At 35.2% G+C, this 20,119-nt stretch overlaps 1 protein-coding gene across 12 annotated transcripts in view; it reads left to right on the forward strand.

Moving 5' to 3' along the window:
* The window catches only part of HELZ (helicase with zinc finger), a 175,833-nt gene that overhangs the window by 109,779 nt on the left and 45,935 nt on the right, over window positions 1-20,119 (forward strand). For all 12 annotated transcript variants that reach the window (XM_078374466.1, XM_035301579.3, XM_078374468.1 and 9 more), the window contains 5 exons: window positions 4,644-4,848; window positions 8,394-8,445; window positions 9,260-9,450; window positions 12,114-12,321; window positions 19,213-19,292. In XM_078374466.1, coding sequence (XP_078230592.1) covers window positions 4,644-4,848; window positions 8,394-8,445; window positions 9,260-9,450; window positions 12,114-12,321; window positions 19,213-19,292 — 736 coding nt within the window. The remainder of the gene's footprint in view (window positions 1-4,643; window positions 4,849-8,393; window positions 8,446-9,259; window positions 9,451-12,113; window positions 12,322-19,212; window positions 19,293-20,119) is intronic.

The following is a 20,119-nucleotide window of genomic DNA, read 5'->3' on the forward strand; positions in this document are numbered from 1 at the left end:
ACCCTGTCTCAAAGAAAATTAAAAAAAGAATAGTGTTAAGCCACATTAGTTTTGGGCTCTCCTTAAAAATAACTCCAAATATATTTACCAACCTGAATATTTTTAAAGAAACCATTATACCTTTCTTATAGAGTCATATTATACTGTGAATTGCATGAGATCAGCATTTTTTGTCCACTCTCTGACAGAAATCATTATTTTCTTAGAGCAAATGGGTGAATAATTCTTCCTGACACCATGCTCTCAGAATTATCCAGGGCTAATTTTTAACTTCAAAGCTGAGTCTACTGTTGCTTGTTTCGTACTGCTCAGCTGGGAAGTGAGTGTCAGGGAATACACATTAATTGATAAGCTAAGCAGAATATTTTCAGGGAAGCAAATATATTGTGTTACGTGAAAAAAAACCGTAAATTCCATAGTTAAATGGCAGAGTTGATTATCTGCTTTATTTGTCCGGTTTAATTATGGCTATAGCCCAAGAATTGATAGTTGGGACATATGGATATTTAAGCTTTAATCTCACTAATTTAATTATATGTTAATTTAATCTCACAATACAAGTAATAAACTCAGAGGACATAACATGATTCTTGGGTCCTGGAAATAGAAGAGTGAGTTCTTCATAGTTTGAGTTCTTTAGTACTCTTCTCCTGCTTTTTTCATTGAATATTTTCACAAAAACTAATATATTCCCAAATATCAGTCAAGTTTTTAAGGAATACGTACTGTGTATATTATACCAGTTCAGAAGCCAGTCAGTTGTATATTCTTTTTTGTTATGTTTTTAAACAGATTTTTTTCTGTTAATTCGAAATGGATATAGTGAAGATCCTCCCTCTCTCTCTCTCTCTCTCGCCAAGCTAGCAAGTATTAATAGAGTGGCTGCTGTTTATTGACAGCTTTCTTTGTGCCAGGTGCTGGTTTATGTGCTTTGCACACATAAACCATCCTCCCAACATCCCTGTAATATGGGTATTTTATTTGCATTTTAAATGGGCAGCCTGATTCAGAGAGTTTCAGTTGCCCAGGGTCACATAGCTATTATGTGGTTCACTCAAACAGATGTCAGATTGACTTCAAAACCCACGTTCTTCTCTCTGGTTATGCTGCCTTTCCCAGAAATGATGGATATGCTCAGATAAATCTGCATGGAATGGCAGGAGGCTAAGAGGAGAGTGATAACATTTCCTCAAACCCAGGCGTTTGGAGGTCTTCTCTTGAGCTGAGTTTCTTCATTAGCACATTTTATTTACTCTGTGAAATATAAACATATTTCATGTATGTGTAGGGGTGTATGTATATGTGTACACACACACACACTGTGACCTAAGGGTACCAAGTGATTTTTTTAGTGTTTTATCAGTGATCCTAGAAGTAAGGTTAACAGAAAGAAAACCAAACTTTGTGTTGTTCAGGCAGTGATTAAAAATAAGATTACATCCTTTGAAATGCCTAAGATTATATTACAGCATAATACACACTTGGGTTTTTAAACCAATAGTACTAAAAAAATGGTTGGCAGGATATTATGTTAACATTTTAGGGAGGGGCTGAGAATTGATGAAGCCTTTAGATAACCATAGTGGTGAATTATTGTCCTTATTCTAACATGATCTTTCGGTTATATTCAGAAATGATTCATAATTTTATATATTGTACTTTGGTAAGATATTGGGGAGTTCAAGGGCCAACGTAAAGAGAAAAAAGGAAAAATTTTAGCTTTAAAACTAAGAATTTTTGAAGGAAAGAAGCATTTCCCTGAAAGTTTAGAGGTGAGACACAAATGTCTTTTCAATAATAAGGAATGATAATAATAGTAGGGCTGGTGCCCGCTTTGCACATGAGGAAACTGAGGTGTAAAGACAGGTTATGTAATCTGCAGGAGTTCACACAGCTACTGAATGACAGAGTCAAGATTTCAGGCTAGTTCTAGAATCCATATGCTTTACCATTTTGCTATATCAATGTGCCAAAAAAAAAAAGGAGTCAGATACAACATGCAAATTTCAGGTCACTTTTGGAACCAGTTTAACTTGATTAACTTCTATTAAGTACTTAATGTTACTTCTAAATTGATATACTTTAACTCGAAGGCTACTTCTTTGAAATCCCTGGAATCTTCTTGTAAGCAGACTGTCTCTAGCTTTTTGTGAAGTATGAGGTTGTTTGAAGATTCTGCTTAACTCAATGTTACTTCAAATTCTATTCATTGCAGTCAAGGTCAGTGAGGTGATACAGGAATAGGGTATGGAATTTTTAAAGGTAGCTTAAAAATAGAGTAAGTTCTAGCATTTTGGCTATGTAAGCTGGAAATGAAAAATGTAATAAGAAATTGATATTAAAAATTGAGCTAAAGGCTGGGTGCAGTAGCTCATGCCCATGATCTTAATACTTTGAGAGGCCAAGGGGGGAGGATTACTTGAGGCCAGGAGTTTGAAACCAGCCCTGGCATCATAGCGAGACCCCATCTCTACTAAAAAAAAATTTTTTAAATTAGCCAGGTGTGGTGGCACACACCTTTAGTCCCAGCTACTCTGAAGGCTGAGGTGGGAGGCTTTAGCCAAGGAGTTCAAGGTTACAGTGAGCTAAGACCGTGCCACTGCCCTCCTGCACTTTAGTCTGAGTGACAGAGCATGACCCTGTCTCCAAACAAAACAAAAAACTGAACTAGACAGAGTAAAAGTCAGTCCATTCTTCTTGGTGTTTTGCTTTATTTTGAAGTCCAACACAAACATGAAATGCCACTCTATGAAACTGATACTTTATCAATTAGACTAAAAAGAACTTTCTTTTGAATATAGTATGTAGTAGAATTGTATTGATAAATATTCATGCAGTTGAATATTGTGGCTGTTCTTATTAAAGGGTGGGAAAGTTGATGGATTTTAGATCCTGAGTGCTATATAAGATAGTTCTTTCTTATATTTTCTCATGTTATGATGAGAAAAAAAGCATAATTCCTCAGTGGGATTCTTAAAAATAAAGGACAGCTTTTCAGTATGCATTTCTTGGCAACACACATTTCTAGCAACTGTGTGATGTCCTGTTAGTCTTAGTCTTCTGGTCAGGAGTACGTATTTAATGTTTCATTTTTACTTTTTCTGTTGTTTAGGTCTAAAATTTTTTCTGAATTAATTTCTTTATTTTTTGTTTATTCCATTTAAATTTTTTTACATTTTCTTATTAAATTTTTTTTTTAAACAGCTTTATGGGTACAAGTGGTTTTTGGTTACGTGGATAAGTTTTATAGTAATCAAGTCTGGGCTTTTAGTGTTCCCCTCACCTGAATAGTGTAGATTGTACCCAACAGATAGTCTTTCATTCCTTACCCCCTCACACCCTCCTGCCTTCTGAATCTCCAGTATCTCGATTCATTCCTTAAACTCATCTTCAAGAAACTAGAAAAGATGGATAGAAGGCATATGTAAGAGAAGCATAGTTTGAAATTAAACTCTGCAAAGTTTTATGAATATATTAATAACCCAATTCCCATTCATGTACTAACTTTTATAATATAAACCTTTTCATTTATGCTTCTTTAAGCCAACTTGATTACCTGCTGTCCACGTGGACACAAGAATACCAACTTGGGAAGAAACCATATCACATATCTTTTATAGCATAATAAAACATTATTTGAACCTCTCTTTTAAACATAGGTATGCATATTTATAAGTCATTTAAAATGTAAAAACTTTTTATGTTGTCTTTTGTAATATGTATTTAATAATTTTAATATTTAGAAATCAATTTTCCAACCTAGGAACAACAGCATACAAATGCAACAAGTTTTGAATGTATTTTTCTCCTTTAGTACTTACTAATTTGATTATGAAATGAAAACATTAAAATTAGCATTTCAACTTCCTATATTTTTCATAATTCATTTAACACATAATAGTATAAGTTGTGCTTGTGACAATCTGTTAATTAAGAGAAAAATACGGGATAGCTGGTTATTTCTTAAGAATCCTCATAAGGATTATCTACCTTGTGGCTCAAATTTATGTACTGAGTTGGCTTTTCTCAGTCATCTAACACTGGGCTACTTTGGCCTTATAATTCAAATGCACTCACACACACACTCACACACACACACACACACACACACACACACACACAGAAAGACATACATGTGTGTATATGTGTGTGTGTGTATATATATACATGTATATGTATGTATGTATATGTATATAAATTATAATGATATTCATTATATTGAACTATATATATAGTGTATATATAGTATATATATATATACATATATATATGTAGTGAGTATGCCTAGAGTACATATTTTCTTTGAAATGAGTTGGCATCAGTTTGGAAATCTTCCGTGGGTAATAAAAAACATCATTTTGAATTAGCGTGGATAGGTGAGCATTGACTATATTACTTGCATTGATGAACCAAAATTAATGGAGAGCCTGTTTTATATGTACTATAATATAAGGTATGACTATACTTTCAAAATCAAACTTCTGGAGTTTTGTGATCTGGTAGAAAGATTGTATCTCAATCATAGTCAGATGACTGTTGGGTTTAAGGATTTGGGGTTGGGGCAGAATATGAAATTATCTTTACTTACATTCAGTGATCTCATCCATTGAATTGTAAACTTATCTTCTAATTCCTTTCTGTAGGAAATTTTGGGAACGGTTTATTGCCCTGTGTCATGAAAACAATAGCCTACATGGAATCACTTTCGAACAGATCAAGGCTCAGTTAGAGGCTTTAGAACTAAAGAAGACATACGTGTTGAATCCACTGGCACCTGAATTTATCCCCCGGGCTCTAAGACTGCAGCATTCAGGAAGTACCAACAGACAGCAGCAATCACCACCCAAGGTAAAGCCTCTGTTAATGAAATTGAAGAGGTTAAAGGGAGAAAACAGCGCAGAAGTGCCAAAGGTTTATTGGGCTGCAAGTTACTTTAAGTGTTGGAATTGAAGGTTACATTTGGCGGCAAGCGGTTTCTGCAAGGAACTTGTTTAGTTTGGACATGTAAGTGAAAATACAGTATGGTGTTTAGCCATGCTTAATGTTATAATCATTCTCAAACAATTTTTAATACCCGATAACTCCTGGTATCATTTATATAAAATAACCTTCTAATCGCCTCTACTGATAGAGTTGTTTTAGTGAGATGTGAATAAAACAAAGAAGTTTAAAAAAAGTACCACAGTTATTAAAACATGTCCTAATATTCTTTATAAGGAATAACATTATAACAATATTTATGTACCGAAAATCATTCTGAACCTTTACTGCTGACCGATTCATTTGAAGTGGTATTTGACTGAGTAAAAAAATTTGACTGACTTCTTGAAGATGACTTCAATTGATTTTGACCCATTTTTCTTGTAGAGAAGCATTCCAGTCAGAGGGAGTGAAGCAGGGGTGTCAAGGCCATTTCCACTTTTGAACTATAGTTATTTTGAACAGAGACAGCTGGCTTGTTTGCTAGGGTACCTGAAAAAAATGCTTGCAGTTACCATCTAGAAAAGAAAGTTCTGAGATTGGCATGTTTAGTATTTGTTCCAGGTGTTTTTGTTTTATATTTATAATCATCAGCATACTAAAGTTACCAATAAGAATTAAAAGAGTATGTCAGTTTTGAGCTTCCTTTAAAACATTAAAATTTTTTTTTTTTGAAAAAGGGTCTCTGTCACCCAGGCTGGAGTGCAGTAGCAATCTGCGATCACTGCAACCTCCACCTCCTGGGCTCATGCACTCTTCCTGCCTCAGCCTCCTGAGTAGCTGGGACTACAGGCAAGCGCCACCATGTCCAGCTAATTTTTTTTTTAAATGCGTTTTTTAGTAAGACGGGGTTTCACCATGTTAACCTGGCTGGTCTCAAACTCTTGACTTCAAGTGATCTGCCTGCCTTGGCTTCCCAAAATGCTGGGATTACAGGCTTGAGCCACTGCGCCTGGTCTGCTACATTATTATTTTGTGTATAAGCTACGAAACACTGTATGTTTTATATAAACTAAGTAAATTTACTGTTCTATTGCTTCTTGCTAAATCAAAATACAAAATACAGTGACTGGAGGATTGTATCCAATATTGAACCATGTAGAATACTCTATTATACTTACAGATATGCCACTATCTTTTTACTGCATAGGCCCCAATTTGGTTTTTATTTAGTATACTACACAGCACCCATAGTGCTGATATATATTGTCTGGTGTGCTTCCAGCTTTACAGTATAGGATTACCCTAGATTATGATTACTCTTTTTATTAGTTTCCTGTTGCTACTATAGTGAATAAGCACAAACATAGTAATTTAACACAACGGATTGCCTGGCAATTTTATGAGTCAGATGTCTGGATTGTCTTGGTTGATTTCTTCGCTCTGGGCTTCTCAAGGCCGACTTTCTGGGCTCTTATCCGGAAGCTCTGGAAGGAATCTCCTTCCAAGATCAGGCAGGTTGTTGGTTGAATCCAGTTCCCTGTGGTTATAGGACTAATGTCCTTGTTTCCTTGGTGACTGTCAGCTAGGAATCATTCTTAACTTCTAGAGGCTTCGTACCAGTTCTCAACTGTGTCCCCTACATCTCAGAGCCAGTAATGGTGCATTGAATCCTCCTTTCCCTGGGAATCTCTCTTACTTCCTCTTCCGCTGTGTCTCCCTTACTCCAACCATTGGGCTCACCCAGCTGATCCAGGATAATCTCCCTATTTTAAATCTGTAACTTTAATTAATATTCACAGAGTCCCATTTGCCACATAAAATATTATTCACAGGAGCCAGGGATTAGGATATGGGCCTCTTTGCAGAGGCCATTCTGCCTGCCACACTCTGACTAAATTGCTGTGTTTCCTCCACATGCTAAGCAGTTGTCCCTGCTTGTTGAGTCATTAGCAAATTAGTGATTGATCAGGAGGATAAGAAATCTAAATGGTTTGTCACCCTTTTGGAACTGCCTTATCTGCTGTCTGTCATTGGCTCTCCTTTCTTCTTTCAGTGTGTGTGCTACTGGCTGCTCTTGTCTCTTCTAATCGCTCCTGCTTCTCATCTACTTCTGCCATTTGATGTTTGCCTTTTTCCCTTTTTTTCTGTATGCTTTTCTTATCACTTCTCTATTCCTCAGAAGATTTTTCTTCATATAGCTGGTGCCAATCACTGTGAACCTTCTTTCTCTTGAGGTTAATGGACCGAGTATGATTTTTGGGGGGGGGGGGTCTTTTTCTGATTTTATGAGACTTTTTTTTTCATGACTTTCTGACTTTAGCTATCCTTCCTCACTCATAACCAATTGACCTTAAACCTTCAGTGTTCACTGCTGATCTGAATATTTGCTCTTTCTAACAGTTAGATAAGTAGCTAAGTCAAACATCATTATAATTTTGCTTTGGTCAGGAATGAATTTTTCTTCCTGCTGTAGACATAATCGTGTCTTTAGTTTTCAGATGTAATTTACAAATTTACAAGTTTTGTGTGTCTAAGGGTAAGTTGCATAATGTGCTACTTTTCCTCAGTTGGCTTGATATGTGTTATAGCCATGGGAAGAGAGGATTTTTTTTTTTAATCCAGAAATTCAGAAACCTTGTCTCTTCAAATATTGTTTCTGCCCAAATATCATCATTTTTAATGGTAGGCTAAATACACTATTATGTGAATTTGCTATTGCTTATTTAATAAATCCTTCACTGATGGGCATGTAGATTATTAACATTTATGACACACATAAACCATGCTCTCTGTGCCCAAATTCATGATTATTTCATTTGGATAAATTTCTGGAATTGCAATTACTGGGTTAACGTATGTACATTTTTGATGCTGTTGATATGTATTGCCCAATTGCTGTCTAACAATGAACTGGATTCTCTCACAAGCAAATGATGACCGGGCCCCTTTTTCTGTTTTTTGTTTTTTTGAAGTAAATGTACTTTAATATATCATGAATTATACTCAAAATATTATAAATCTCAAGCCATATTTACATTCTTTTTACTGCTCTAAAGGTTCTCATCCTCAAGAATTGAAGATTAACATTTTTCCTTTGAAAAACAACTTCTTGTGATTTGTTACAAAATGTGTAGAGAAACTGCAATTCTATTCCTGCCAAGGAATAGAATTTTAAGTCATGTTGATTGCATATTTCATTTTAATGAAAAATGTTTTTAAAAAAAGAATTTTAGATACCCTTAATTTGAAACTGAGAAAACTTTAGGCCCAGCAATATTATTTGAGATGGCTGTAATCTATGTTTAAAAAGAAAATTGGCTCAAAGAAGTCTAATGGTTATTAATTATAGACTCACAATTTTTAGATTTTAATTATTGATGTATATAATTTACATATGGTTAGGAAAATGGTTATTGTTTTCTAATATTAAACATGTTTAAATTGTCATACATTTGTGTTTTTCTTTAAAGGGGAGAGGTCTTCATCATACCCAGAATGATCACTTCCAGAATGATGGAATTGGTAAGTGGAAAATTACCCTATGAAAACTTGCTTTTCTGATGTAAGATATTTTTCCCAAATTTCATCACAAGAAAGAGGAAGGTGGGGAGATGGTTTCTCTCTCTCTCTCTCTTTCTCTCTCTCTCTCTCTCTCTCTCTCTCTGATACACACACACACACACACACACACACACACTTTGGAACCTCTCTTAATTCTTGAACACTTAGGGTTTTATCAGTGCATTGATATGTTATTTCTGAAAAGGGGGGATTTTGTAGCTATTCATGTACATACCCAGAGGTTTTGAGGAAAAACATTTAAGCCTTTTATGCAACATAAGTTTTCAGAAAATATTTATGTCCTACAAATGTCAGGTCCTAAAAGTTTCAAGATAAAACATTTACTTAAATGATTTTAATTATTGCATAGTTATGCTTTTAAAATAATAATTGCTTAACTTTCATATGGTATGTGGTTCTGTAAAATTGCAAGTCAAAACTTTATTCTGAACAGTTGTACACTTTTTTAGAAGACTGTTTACTAGGAGTGTGTGCATAGCTTACTCTCTTGGAAGACACATCCTGAGTTCCTCAGAAAACATTTAAAATTATGCTAGTTTATAAAAGGAATACTTTGTATAACTCATGTTAATTTTAGGGAGCACTATAAAATGGTTGTTTTTTTGTAATATGCTTTACTTTTCCACACTGATGATTCTTTGATGATAAGATATCTTAGGCAAACCTGGGAAATATATTTTGCTGTTGAATAATTTATTTTTTTAGATGACTATGTACAGCTATTGAGTGCATCCTTTTTCTGTTTATTTTTCAGTTCAACCCAATCCTTCTGTACTTATTGGCAATCCTATTAGAGCATATACTCCTCCACCCCCTCTTGGACCTCATCCAAATTTGGGAAAATCTCCAAGCCCTGTTCAAAGAATAGATCCTCACACTGGGACAAGTATTCTCTATGTACCTGCTGTCTATGGAGGGAATGTAGTTATGTCGGTGCCTTTACCTGTAAGTGGACATTTGAAATACTTTCTATTGAATCAAATAAAATAGAGTTCACTAAACTGGTGCTAATCCCAAATAGTATTCGACTAATGTCTTTTTTTAAAAAAACCTTTTGATGCCCATAATCTTTTTTTTTTTTTTTTTTTTTTTTGAGACAGAGTTTCGCTCTTGTTACGCAGGCTGGAGTGGAGTGCAGTGGCGCGATCTCGGCTCACTGCAGCCTCCACCTTCTGGGTTCAGGCAATTCTCCTGCCTCAGCCTCCTGAGTAGCTGGGATTACAGGCACACGCCACCATGCCCAGCTAATTTTTTGTGTTTTTAGTAGAGACGGGGTTTCACCATGTTGACCAGGATGGTCTCGATCTGATGACCTCGTGATCCACCCACCTCGGCCTCCCAAAGTGCTGGGATTACAGGCTTGAGCCACCGCACCCGGCCACCCATAATCTTTTTTTAAAGCAACTGTTAACCTCTCACTTTTAAATTTGAAATAACCAAAGAAATGTGAATTGTTGCTTACAGTTTGTTATTAGGTTGCTAGTGACTATGAAGAAGTTATATTTCGATTTAGAAACCTTTGTAATAATTTTTGTTTTGTTTTGTTTTTTTGAGATGGAGTTTTGCTCTTGTTGCCCAGGCTAGAGTGCAGTGGCACAATCTTGGCTCACTGCAGCCTCCATTCCCTGGGTTCAAGTGATTCTGCTGCCTTAGCCTCCCAAGTAGCTGGGATTGCAGGAACGCACTGCCACACCTGGCTAATGTTTTGTATTTAGTAGAGACAGGGTTTCACTGTGTTGATCAGGCTGGTCTCAAACTCCTGACCTCAGGTGATCTGCCTATCTTGGCCTCCCAAAGTGGTGGGATTACAGGTGTGAGCCACTGCACCTGGCCACCTTTGTAATCTTTTAAAATATTTTATTGAGGAAAATTGGGCAAAAGTTAACAGAGCTAATGAATTGGTCTCTTATTTTGTAAAGTGATGTTTTCATTTTATCTTTTAATTTTTATATAAGTCAAAAACTGTTCCCAAGAAATTCAATTGATTGGAGGAGGCAGAGAGGCTTGGATTAGTCTAGTTCACTGGACCTAAATTGAGCTGAGAAATTCCACATCTTATGAAATCTTCACTACTTCTTAAAAACATTACTGAATCCTTTGTAAGACTACGGATTTTTAGAGAACGTCCATCTTGTATGTAAACTCATTTTCACTTTTTTTAAAATTTTTGAATATTTTATTATTTGCTGACATGCGTATTTCCAATTCAGGAGTTTTAGCCTAGGAAATAATTTCTTTCATTTAAGGCAAGCACTGTAATTTCAGGCTGAGGTGATCATTGCCAAAGGTTTCTGGCAGCCTTGCCCACACTCTAGAATGGGAAAATGCTTAGCAGCAAACATTTCTCAGCCATATTGGTCAGGATAGTTCACAATCATGACAGCCAAGAAGAATGACTGTAAATGAGAAATATGTAATTCATGCCCACTCTCCATAGACTTAAGACTTTAGATTTTAGCAGAGTTATTTCTTCCCAGACAGCCTGGCAACATTATACATCATCTGCTTTAAATACTAAGTCCCTTAGGATTTATACTTCACTTTACTAGGTCAAAGAGCCTTCTATTGTGTAAGATTTCTGAGAGTCTGTATTTAACAGTTATAATAAAATAATAGAAGCAGTAGCTCAGATGTCACTGTATTTATTCCTTTTATGTTAATATGCAGAGATTATATATCTAGACGTACTTAAACAAGTTTTCTGTTTTTGTGTTTTAAAGTTGAGTTGAATTAAAAAGCACAGATTAGGCTGGATGCGGTGACTCAGGTGTGTAATCTTAGCACTTTGGGAGGCCGAGGCAGGTGGATCACTTGAGGTCAGGAGTTTGAAACCAACCTGGCCAACATGGTGAAACCCTGTCTCTACTAAAAATACAAAAAAATTAGCCAGCCACTAATGGTGGTGGGTGCCTGTAATCCCAGCTACTCAGGAGGCTGAGTAGCTTGAGGAGGCAGGAGAATCGCTTGAACTTGGGAGGCAGAGGTTGCAGTGAGCTGAGGTTGTGCCACTGCACTCCAGCTTGGGTGACAGGGCAAGACTCCATCTCAGGAGAAAAAAAAAAAAAGCATGGATGAAAGTAATGACGCATTTGAATTTTACCTATAATAAATGAACATTAAATGATGTATTTACTCATTTTTAGTTGAAATACCAATTTTTTAAGTACAGACTCTTTAGGCTAAGTTCTTTTTTAGCTTTCCCTCCTATTCTCCTATTCAGTCTATTAAACTATATATCACAATTACGACTTTAAAAGATAATTTTTATGGTAATCTGACATGTATATATTCATATATGTATATGGGGAAATGAATAAATAATATAAAATGATTTATTGCCTCAAGGAATAATTACCAATTTTAAGCCATCAGTTTCCTCCTAATCTGAAAAATGATCTATTTTCCATTACATACAAAAGATTCAGGGAGCCGTTTTTTAGCCTGTTAAAATACAATTGTTACTACTAGCATCAACTTTGTAGTTATTTGTTTTGGGAAAATTAACATCTGTGTGTGTGTGCGCGCGCTTTTTCCTAATCAACAGCACTCTAGCAGTTTGCCTTCCAAAATATACTTAATGCATATAATTTATTTTTTTAATAACCTAGGTACCATGGACAGGATACCAGGGTAGGTTTGCAGTTGATCCTCGAATTATTACCCATCAGGCAGCAATGGCCTATAACATGAACCTGTTACAGACACATGGACGAGGATCTCCTATTCCTTACGGCCTTGGACATCACCCACCTGTCAGCATAGGCCAGCCACAAAATCAGCATCAGGAGAAGGATCAGCATGAGCAAAATCGAAATGGTGAGTTGTACTTTGCTGTTCTCCTGTTCCTAAACTGATGACATGTAAAGTTTTGGCCACATGGCAACTTCTTTAACAGTATGATTGTTAACTTTTTCATGGATTATAGACCTTTTCGAGAGAGAATAAACTATGAATCCTCTCTCCAGAAGATAGATTATGTATACAGATACAAAATTGAGATGTAACTTCAGAGGGTCCTTTAGCTTAAACTCTACCACTTATGATTGGTGTCACTGAGTTCCTGAAAAGAATACTAAATTTGAATTATTTAGAGTACTCTAAAATGGTAGTTATTTAAAATTGAGATGGAAGGTCCTCTCCTGTTAAATGTTTTTGTTAATTTGAAATATTTTTGTGGTATACTAAGCATTAATGTTATTGTGAGATTATTGATATAAAGATTTTTTTTTTTTTTTTTTACAAATCTGCTAGAATTAGAAGGAAAAATTATCTACTGTATTTTTTTTTTCAAGTTTATTGAGGTATGGGTTATATACAGTAAAATTCACCCTTTTAAAAAGTACATTGATGAGTTTTAACAAATATGCAGAGTTGTTAACTTCCACCAAAATCAAGATACATGACATTTATATATTTTCAAAAAGTTTCCCATTGCAATCCCATCCTCTGACCCCTAGCGCTGAGCAACCACTGATCTGACTTTTGCCCCATACTCTCTAGTATGTCATATAAATGAAATTCTATAATATATAATTTTTTGTGTCCAGTTTTGTTCACTTAGCTTGATGGTTTTGATATTCACCCAGATTATATATATCATATAATGTTTGTTTGTTCCTTTTTACTGTTACTGCTCAGTTGTATGGATGTACTGCAATATGTTAATTCATTGTCAGTTAATATACATGTTAGCTGTATCTAATTTTGGGACCTTATGAATAGGGCTGCTATAAACATACGTGTGACCATATGTATTTTTTCCCTTGGGTAAACACTGAGGAGTGAGATTTCTGGGCATATTATAAATATAAAATGTAACTTTATAAGAAATTGCCATATTATTTTCAAAAGTGGCTAAACCATTTTTTATTTCTACTAGTAATGTAGGAGATTTCCAGTTGTTCCATGTTCTCATTTGCACTTAGTATCGTTAGTCTTTTTAATTTTACTTGTTAGTGGATGTCTAATCATATCTCATTCTGGTATTAATTTACATTTTTGTATGTCCCTAATAATGAGTGATGTTGAGTATCTTTTTTATTGTGCTTATTTGCCATGTGTGTATCTATTTATGTCTCTGCCCACCTTTTTATTGGGTTGTCTTAAGTTATGAGAGTTCTTTATAGATTCTGGATACTAATCTTTAATGAGATATGTATTTAGAAAATACTTTCTCCCAGTTTATGGCTTTCCTTTTTTTTTCTTTTTTTCTTCTAAAGACAGGGTCTTGCTTTGTTGCCCAATCTGACCTTAAATTCCTGGACTCAAGTGATCCTCTCACCTCAGCCTTCTGAGTATCTGGAACTACAGGCATGTGCCACTGTGTCTAGCTTTCATTTTCTTAACAGTAGCTTTCCAAGAGCAGCAACTTTTATTTTTGTTGAAGTCCATTTTATCCATTTTTTCTTTTGTGGGTCATGTTCTAGGTATTGCATCTGAAAAAGAAAATATCTAATCCAAGATCTTCTTTTATGTTTTCTTCTAGAAGTGTTATAGTTTTTAGGTCTTACGTTAGGTCTATTTTGAGTTAAATTTTGTATATAGTGTAAGAGTAAGGACTAAGATTATTGTTACTTTGTTTTGGTTTTACATATATATGTGCAGTGATTCCAGTACTATTTTTTGAAAACTCTGTCCTTCCCTCATTGAACTGCCTTGGAACCTTTGTTGAAAATCAGTTGATCCTATATATGGACTCTATACTTTTTATTGATGCATATGTTTATGTTATACCAAATATGCTGTCTTGATTATTATAGCTTTGTAAAAGTCTTTAAATTGGGGAGTGTAAATCCTCCAACTTAATTATTTTTACAAATTTTCTATTCTAGGTCTTTTGCATTTCTTTTTTTTTTTTTTTTTGTTAATCAATGAGAGCTTGTTATGTTGCTCAGGTTGGCCTTGAACTCATAGCCTCGCCTCCTCAAGCGCCAGGACAACTGGCCAGAGCCATCGCGGCTCCCTCTTTTGCATTTCTATATATCTGTATTTTAGAATCAGCTTGTCAATTCCTACAAAAAAGCCTTCTGGGATTTGGATTGGCATTGTGTTTGATTGTTAGGTTACTTTGTGAGGAATTAACATCTTAATGATACCGATTCTTCTGATCTTTGAACAGGGTATATATCTCTCCATTTTTTTTCTGTTAGGTCTTTACTTTTTTTCCAGCATTAAAAAAAGTTTTCAGGCTGAGTGTGGTGGCTCATGCCTGTAATCCCAGCATTTTGGGAGGCAGAGGTGGGGGAATCACCTGAGGTCAGGAGTTCAAGACCAGTCTTGGCCAACATAGAGGAATCCTGTCTTTACTAAAAATATAAAAATGAGCCAGGTATGGTGGCACATGCCTGTAATTCCAGCTACTGGGAGGCTGAGGCAGAAGAGTTGCTTGAACCCCGGAGATGGAGGTTGCAGTGTGCTGAGATCACGCCACTGTACTCCAGCCTGGACAACAGAGAAAGACTCTATCTCAAAAACAAACAAAGAAACAAACAAAAAAAGGGTTTTCAGTATACAGCCGTCGCACATATTTTGTTAAAGTGAAAGCTTAAGTGGTTATAAGTAATTTATAGTTTTCTTTTTCAGTAATACATTCCACAAGTTCCAGTACATTGTATTTGCAATTTCATTTAGTTCAGTATACTTCCTCATTTCTCTTGAAATTAGACCTATGGGTTTTTTAGAAAGGTATTTTAGTTGTTTATTATTGGTGATTTTCTAGAAATTTTTCTGTTATTGATTTCTACTTTAATTCCATTGTAGTAAGATAACATTTTGTATGACTTGAATGCTTTTGAATGAGATTTGTTTCACAGCCCAGAATATGGTTTATTTTTGTAAATGTTCTCTGTGTACTTGGGAAGAATAGATTGCTCTGTAAATGTTAATCAGGGGCTGGGCATGGTGGCTCATGCCTGTAATCCTAGCACTTTGGTAGGCTGAGGTAGGCAGATCACCTGAGGTCAGGAATTCAACACCACCATGGCCAACATGGTAAAACCCCATCTCTACCAAAAATACAAGATTAGCCAAGTGTAGTGGTGCACACCTGTAATCCCAGCTACTTGGAAGACCGAGGCAGAAGAATTGCTTGAACCTGGGAGGTAGAGATTGCAGTGAGCCGAGATCTGCCATTGCACTCCAGCCTGGGCAACAAGAGTGAAATTCCTACTGAAAAAACAAAAAAAAATATTAATAAGGTCAAATTGGTTGGTAGAGTTGTTCAGGTCTACTGTATTCTTGCTGATTTTCTGGCTGCTCTTTCTATCAATTACTGAGGAGGGGTATTGATATCTTGCAATCTAATTGGTATTTGTCTAATTTGCAATTTTCAGGTTTAAGTTCTATCAGTTCTTGATGAATTTTGTAGTTCTGTTATTAGATGATAAATGTTTAGGATTGTGTACTTTTGATTAATTAACTCATTTATTGTTATGAAATGACCTTCTTTGTCCCTAGAATTATACTCTAGTTTGAGATCTACTTTGTGTAATATCAGTGTAGCCACTTTAGCTTTCTTTTATCAGGTGATAGCATGGGTGTGTGTGTGTGTGTGTGTGTGTGTGTGTATGTATGTGTGTGTGTATATATATATATATATATATATATATGATAAAATAAATATGTGTGTCTATATATGTATTACCTTAAAATAAATTGTGTGTGTGTGTGTATATACATACACATACATACATATATATATATAATGCCAGTAATTCCATCTACTTGGGAGGTTGAGGCAAGAGAGTTGCTTGAACCTGGGAGATGGAGGTTGCAATGAGCTGAGATCATGCCACTGTACTCCAGCCTGGACAACAGAGCAAGACTCTGTCTAAAAAAAAAAAAAAAAAAAAAAAATGTTTTCAGTACACAGCCTTTGCACATATTTCATTAAAGTGAAAGCTTAAATGAATATAAGTAATTTATAATTTTCTTTTTCAGTAATACATTCCATATACACACACACATACATTTATTTTACCTTTTACTTTTAATCTATTTTTGTCTTTATATTTAAAGTTTATTTTAGATAATGTATAGGTGGCTCTTGATTTTTTTAATCTAATGTGACAATCTCTGCCTTTTATTTGGGGTGTTTAGACCATTTACATCTAATGTGATTGTTGATATAGTTAAGTTTGATTCTGTCATCTTGCTATTTGTTTTCAATTGTCTGTTGATGTTTTCCCCTTTCTCCTTTTTTCCACTCTCTTCTGGATTGGTAGAGTATTTTTTTAATGATTTTTTTTTAATCTCCATTGGATTATTAGAGACAACTCTTTGTTTTATTATATTGCTAGTTGCTTTAGGGTTTATAGTGTAAATCTTTAACCTGTTGCAGACTACTTTCCAATTTATATTTTACCACTTCATTTCCAGTAAAGGAAGCTTAACGTATGCTATTTTTTCTCTCCTGGTCTATATGCTATTGTTATTATCATGTATTTTACTTTTGCATATGTTATAAACCCCAAAACATTATTGTTATTTTTGTTTAAACAGCCAAGTAAAAGAGTTTTAAATTATAAAAAAAAAAATTTATGTATTTACCCATGTGTAGTAATTTTTCCTTTTTTTTTTTTTGAGATGGAGTCTTGCTTTATTGCCCAGGGTAGAGTGCAGTGTTGCAATCTCAGCCCACTGCAACCCCTGCCTCCTGGGTTCAAGCCATTTTCCTGCCTCAGCCTCCCAAGTAGCTGGGACTACAGGTGTGCACTGTCACACATGGCTAATTTTTTGTATTTTTAGTAGAGATGGGGTTTCAGCATGTTAGCCAGGATGGTCTTGATCTCCTGACCCCATCATGGCTTACCTCAGTCTCCCAAAGTGCTGGGATTACAGGAGTGAGCCACCACGCCTGGCCCTGAAGGACTTCTTTAAAACATTTCTTGTCTGGGCGTGGTGCCTCATGCCTGTAATCCTAGCACTTTGGGAGGCTGAGGTGGGCGGATTGCCTGAGATCAGGAGTTCAAGACCAGCCTGGGCAACATGGTGAAACCCTGTCTCTACTAAAATACAAAAATTAGCTGGCAAGACGGCATGTGCCTGTAGTCCCAGCTACTTGGGAGGCTGAGAAAGAAGAATTGCTTGAACCCAGGAGGTAGACGTTGCAGTGAGCCAACATTTCTTATAGTGCGGGTTTGCTGTTGATGAGTTCTTTCAGCTTTTGTATGCCTGAAAATGTCTTTATTTCACTTTCATTTTTAAAAGATATTTTCGTAGGGGACAGAATTCTTGGTTGGCAGTTTTTATCATTTCGTGCTTTAATAATGTTCTACCATTTTCTCACTTCTGTTTTTTCCAGTGAGAAATATGATGCCCTCTTTATTCTTGTTTTCTGTATATAACATGTCTTTTTCTCCCTAGTTGCTTTATAGATTTTCTTTTTATACTGGTTTTATCAGTTTGATTATGATATATGCCTTGATGTAGTTTTCTTCCTGTTTCTTGTGTTTGAGGTTTGCTGAGTTTCTCAGATCTTTGAGTTTATAGTTTTTATCAAGTTTGTAAATTTTAAACTTTTATGTCTTTTCAGATATTTTTTTCTGTCTCACCCCTACCACTCTTCTTCAGAGATTCTAATTTCCCATATATTAGAATGCTTAAATTTTGCACAGTTTATGGGTGCACCTTTTTTTTAAAAATTCTTTTTTCTCTTTATGTTTTGTTTTGGGTAGTTTCTATTCCTGTGCCTTCAAATTTGCCAGGTTTTTCTGTAGTGTCTATTCTGCTGGTAATTCCATTCATAGTATTTTTCATCTCAGACACTATAGTTTTCATTTCTTGAAGTTTAATGGTAAGGCAATTCTGGCATGATAATTTATTTTACAGTGTTGCAGTGGCATTCCTAAAAGAATGTTTTTGAACAAGAACCTAAATCAAGAATTCCTATCTCAGACACTATAGTTTTTTTTCTTTCTTTTTTGTTTTCCCCTGAGGATATACCAAGTAATGACACTATAGTTTTCGTATCTTGAAGTTTAATGGTAAGGTAATTCTGGCGTGCTAATTCATTTTACAAAGTTCCAGTGGCATTCCTAAAAGAATGTTTTTGAACAAGAACCTAAATCAAGGATTCCTTCAAGGAACTTAAACTGTCTGGTAGTTAGTTCTTTTGTAGATTAAAAGCCTTTCCTATATATGAATTGTCTATTATAACTGTGCTTTTTATAAACCTTAATTTTGCTTCCTCTACTATTTATCATCCCCTTACATTTAGTTTGATATCTATTACTTTTAAAGTCTAACTACATTCCTTTCTGAATATCTTTATTATTTTTAGATTCCTTTACTAAATTGGATTGAGACATTATTTAAATTTTCACTTAATTGCATTTATAAGTGACCAAAGCATTGAGCCTTTATAAACAGGCAAGAATGCCAAGGCCTTTAATACATCTAGTTTAAGCGAATGAGGCTGTGATTCCTGGAGACTGGGTAGTTTCCTTTGGGATTATTTGATGCTTTAAGGTTATTCCCGTATTGGGCTTTGTCTTGTCAATGAAGTTTGCTTCATTTGTAAGTTTTCTTTCTTGTAGAGAAACTATAACTCTGAAAATATAAAAACAAAACCCAAGTAGTGATGTACTGATAATAATGGATGAAAAGTGTTTAAAGTATTCTGCTTCTTTCTCTAATATTGGATAATCATTGGAAATGTCATATCCACTGGAGAAAACTTTAAAAGGATTAAAAAAATTTTTTTTTTAGGTAAAAGTGATATAAATAATTCCGGACCTGAAATTAATAAGATTCGAACACCAGAGAAAAAGCCAACAGAACCAAAACAGGTATGCTGGTTACATTTTGTGAATGCATTGTCCTAGTGGATTTAGTCTGATTGCTCATCTTGGAATCTCGGTGTTTTAAAGAAAAATACCTCCCTTTTTACACTTATCCTTTATGTTTATTGTTTCACAGGGATGTGGTGGGCCACATTGCCTGCTCTTTCTTTGTCTTCTTTGGCTGTGATGTTTCATATATCGGTATACTTTTCTCAAATTCTGTTACTCAGTGGGAAAGTTGAATTTAGAGGTTTTCTATGATAAGGTAGTAAATGAAGACAGAACTACAAGTGTGTCAATAGAAGAGTTGTTACAGTGAAGAAGAAAAACTTCCTCAGGTCCCTCATCTTGTTCTCTCATCACACCCACTAAGTCCTTAACTCTTTATCTGTCCATTCATCTACTTTCTCTGCTTCTGTGCTTATAAACCACTTAGAGAAAATCAAGTCGTTGATTGAATTAGTGCTACTGGAAGTTCTTGTTTCTAATCTGAATGGAACCCTCGGGGTAATACATATATACACACACACACACAAATATTTATTTTAAGTTGGGATTTCCCAGAGTTCTGTCCTTGTCCCACTTGTCTTTGCATTCTGTGGTTTCTTACTATAAACCAGTCCAATCCATGATTTTAGTATCTACTTCATGATATCGACTTCCAAATCTGTATCTCTCTCTAACTTCAGCCTAGCTTTAAGCAGCTATTCTCTATATTCAGTTACATATATCACATAAGCACCTCTTACTCACAGCTTCTGTATCTGGAAGGTTTCAGTACCCACAGGAGGGGCTGCTGTACAAATGAGGCAGCCGAGGGAACTGCCCTGATG

The sequence above is a fragment of the Callithrix jacchus genome, chromosome 5 (genome assembly GCF_049354715.1).
Source record: "Callithrix jacchus isolate 240 chromosome 5, calJac240_pri, whole genome shotgun sequence".
NCBI classification, from domain to species: domain Eukaryota; kingdom Metazoa; phylum Chordata; class Mammalia; order Primates; family Cebidae; genus Callithrix; species Callithrix jacchus.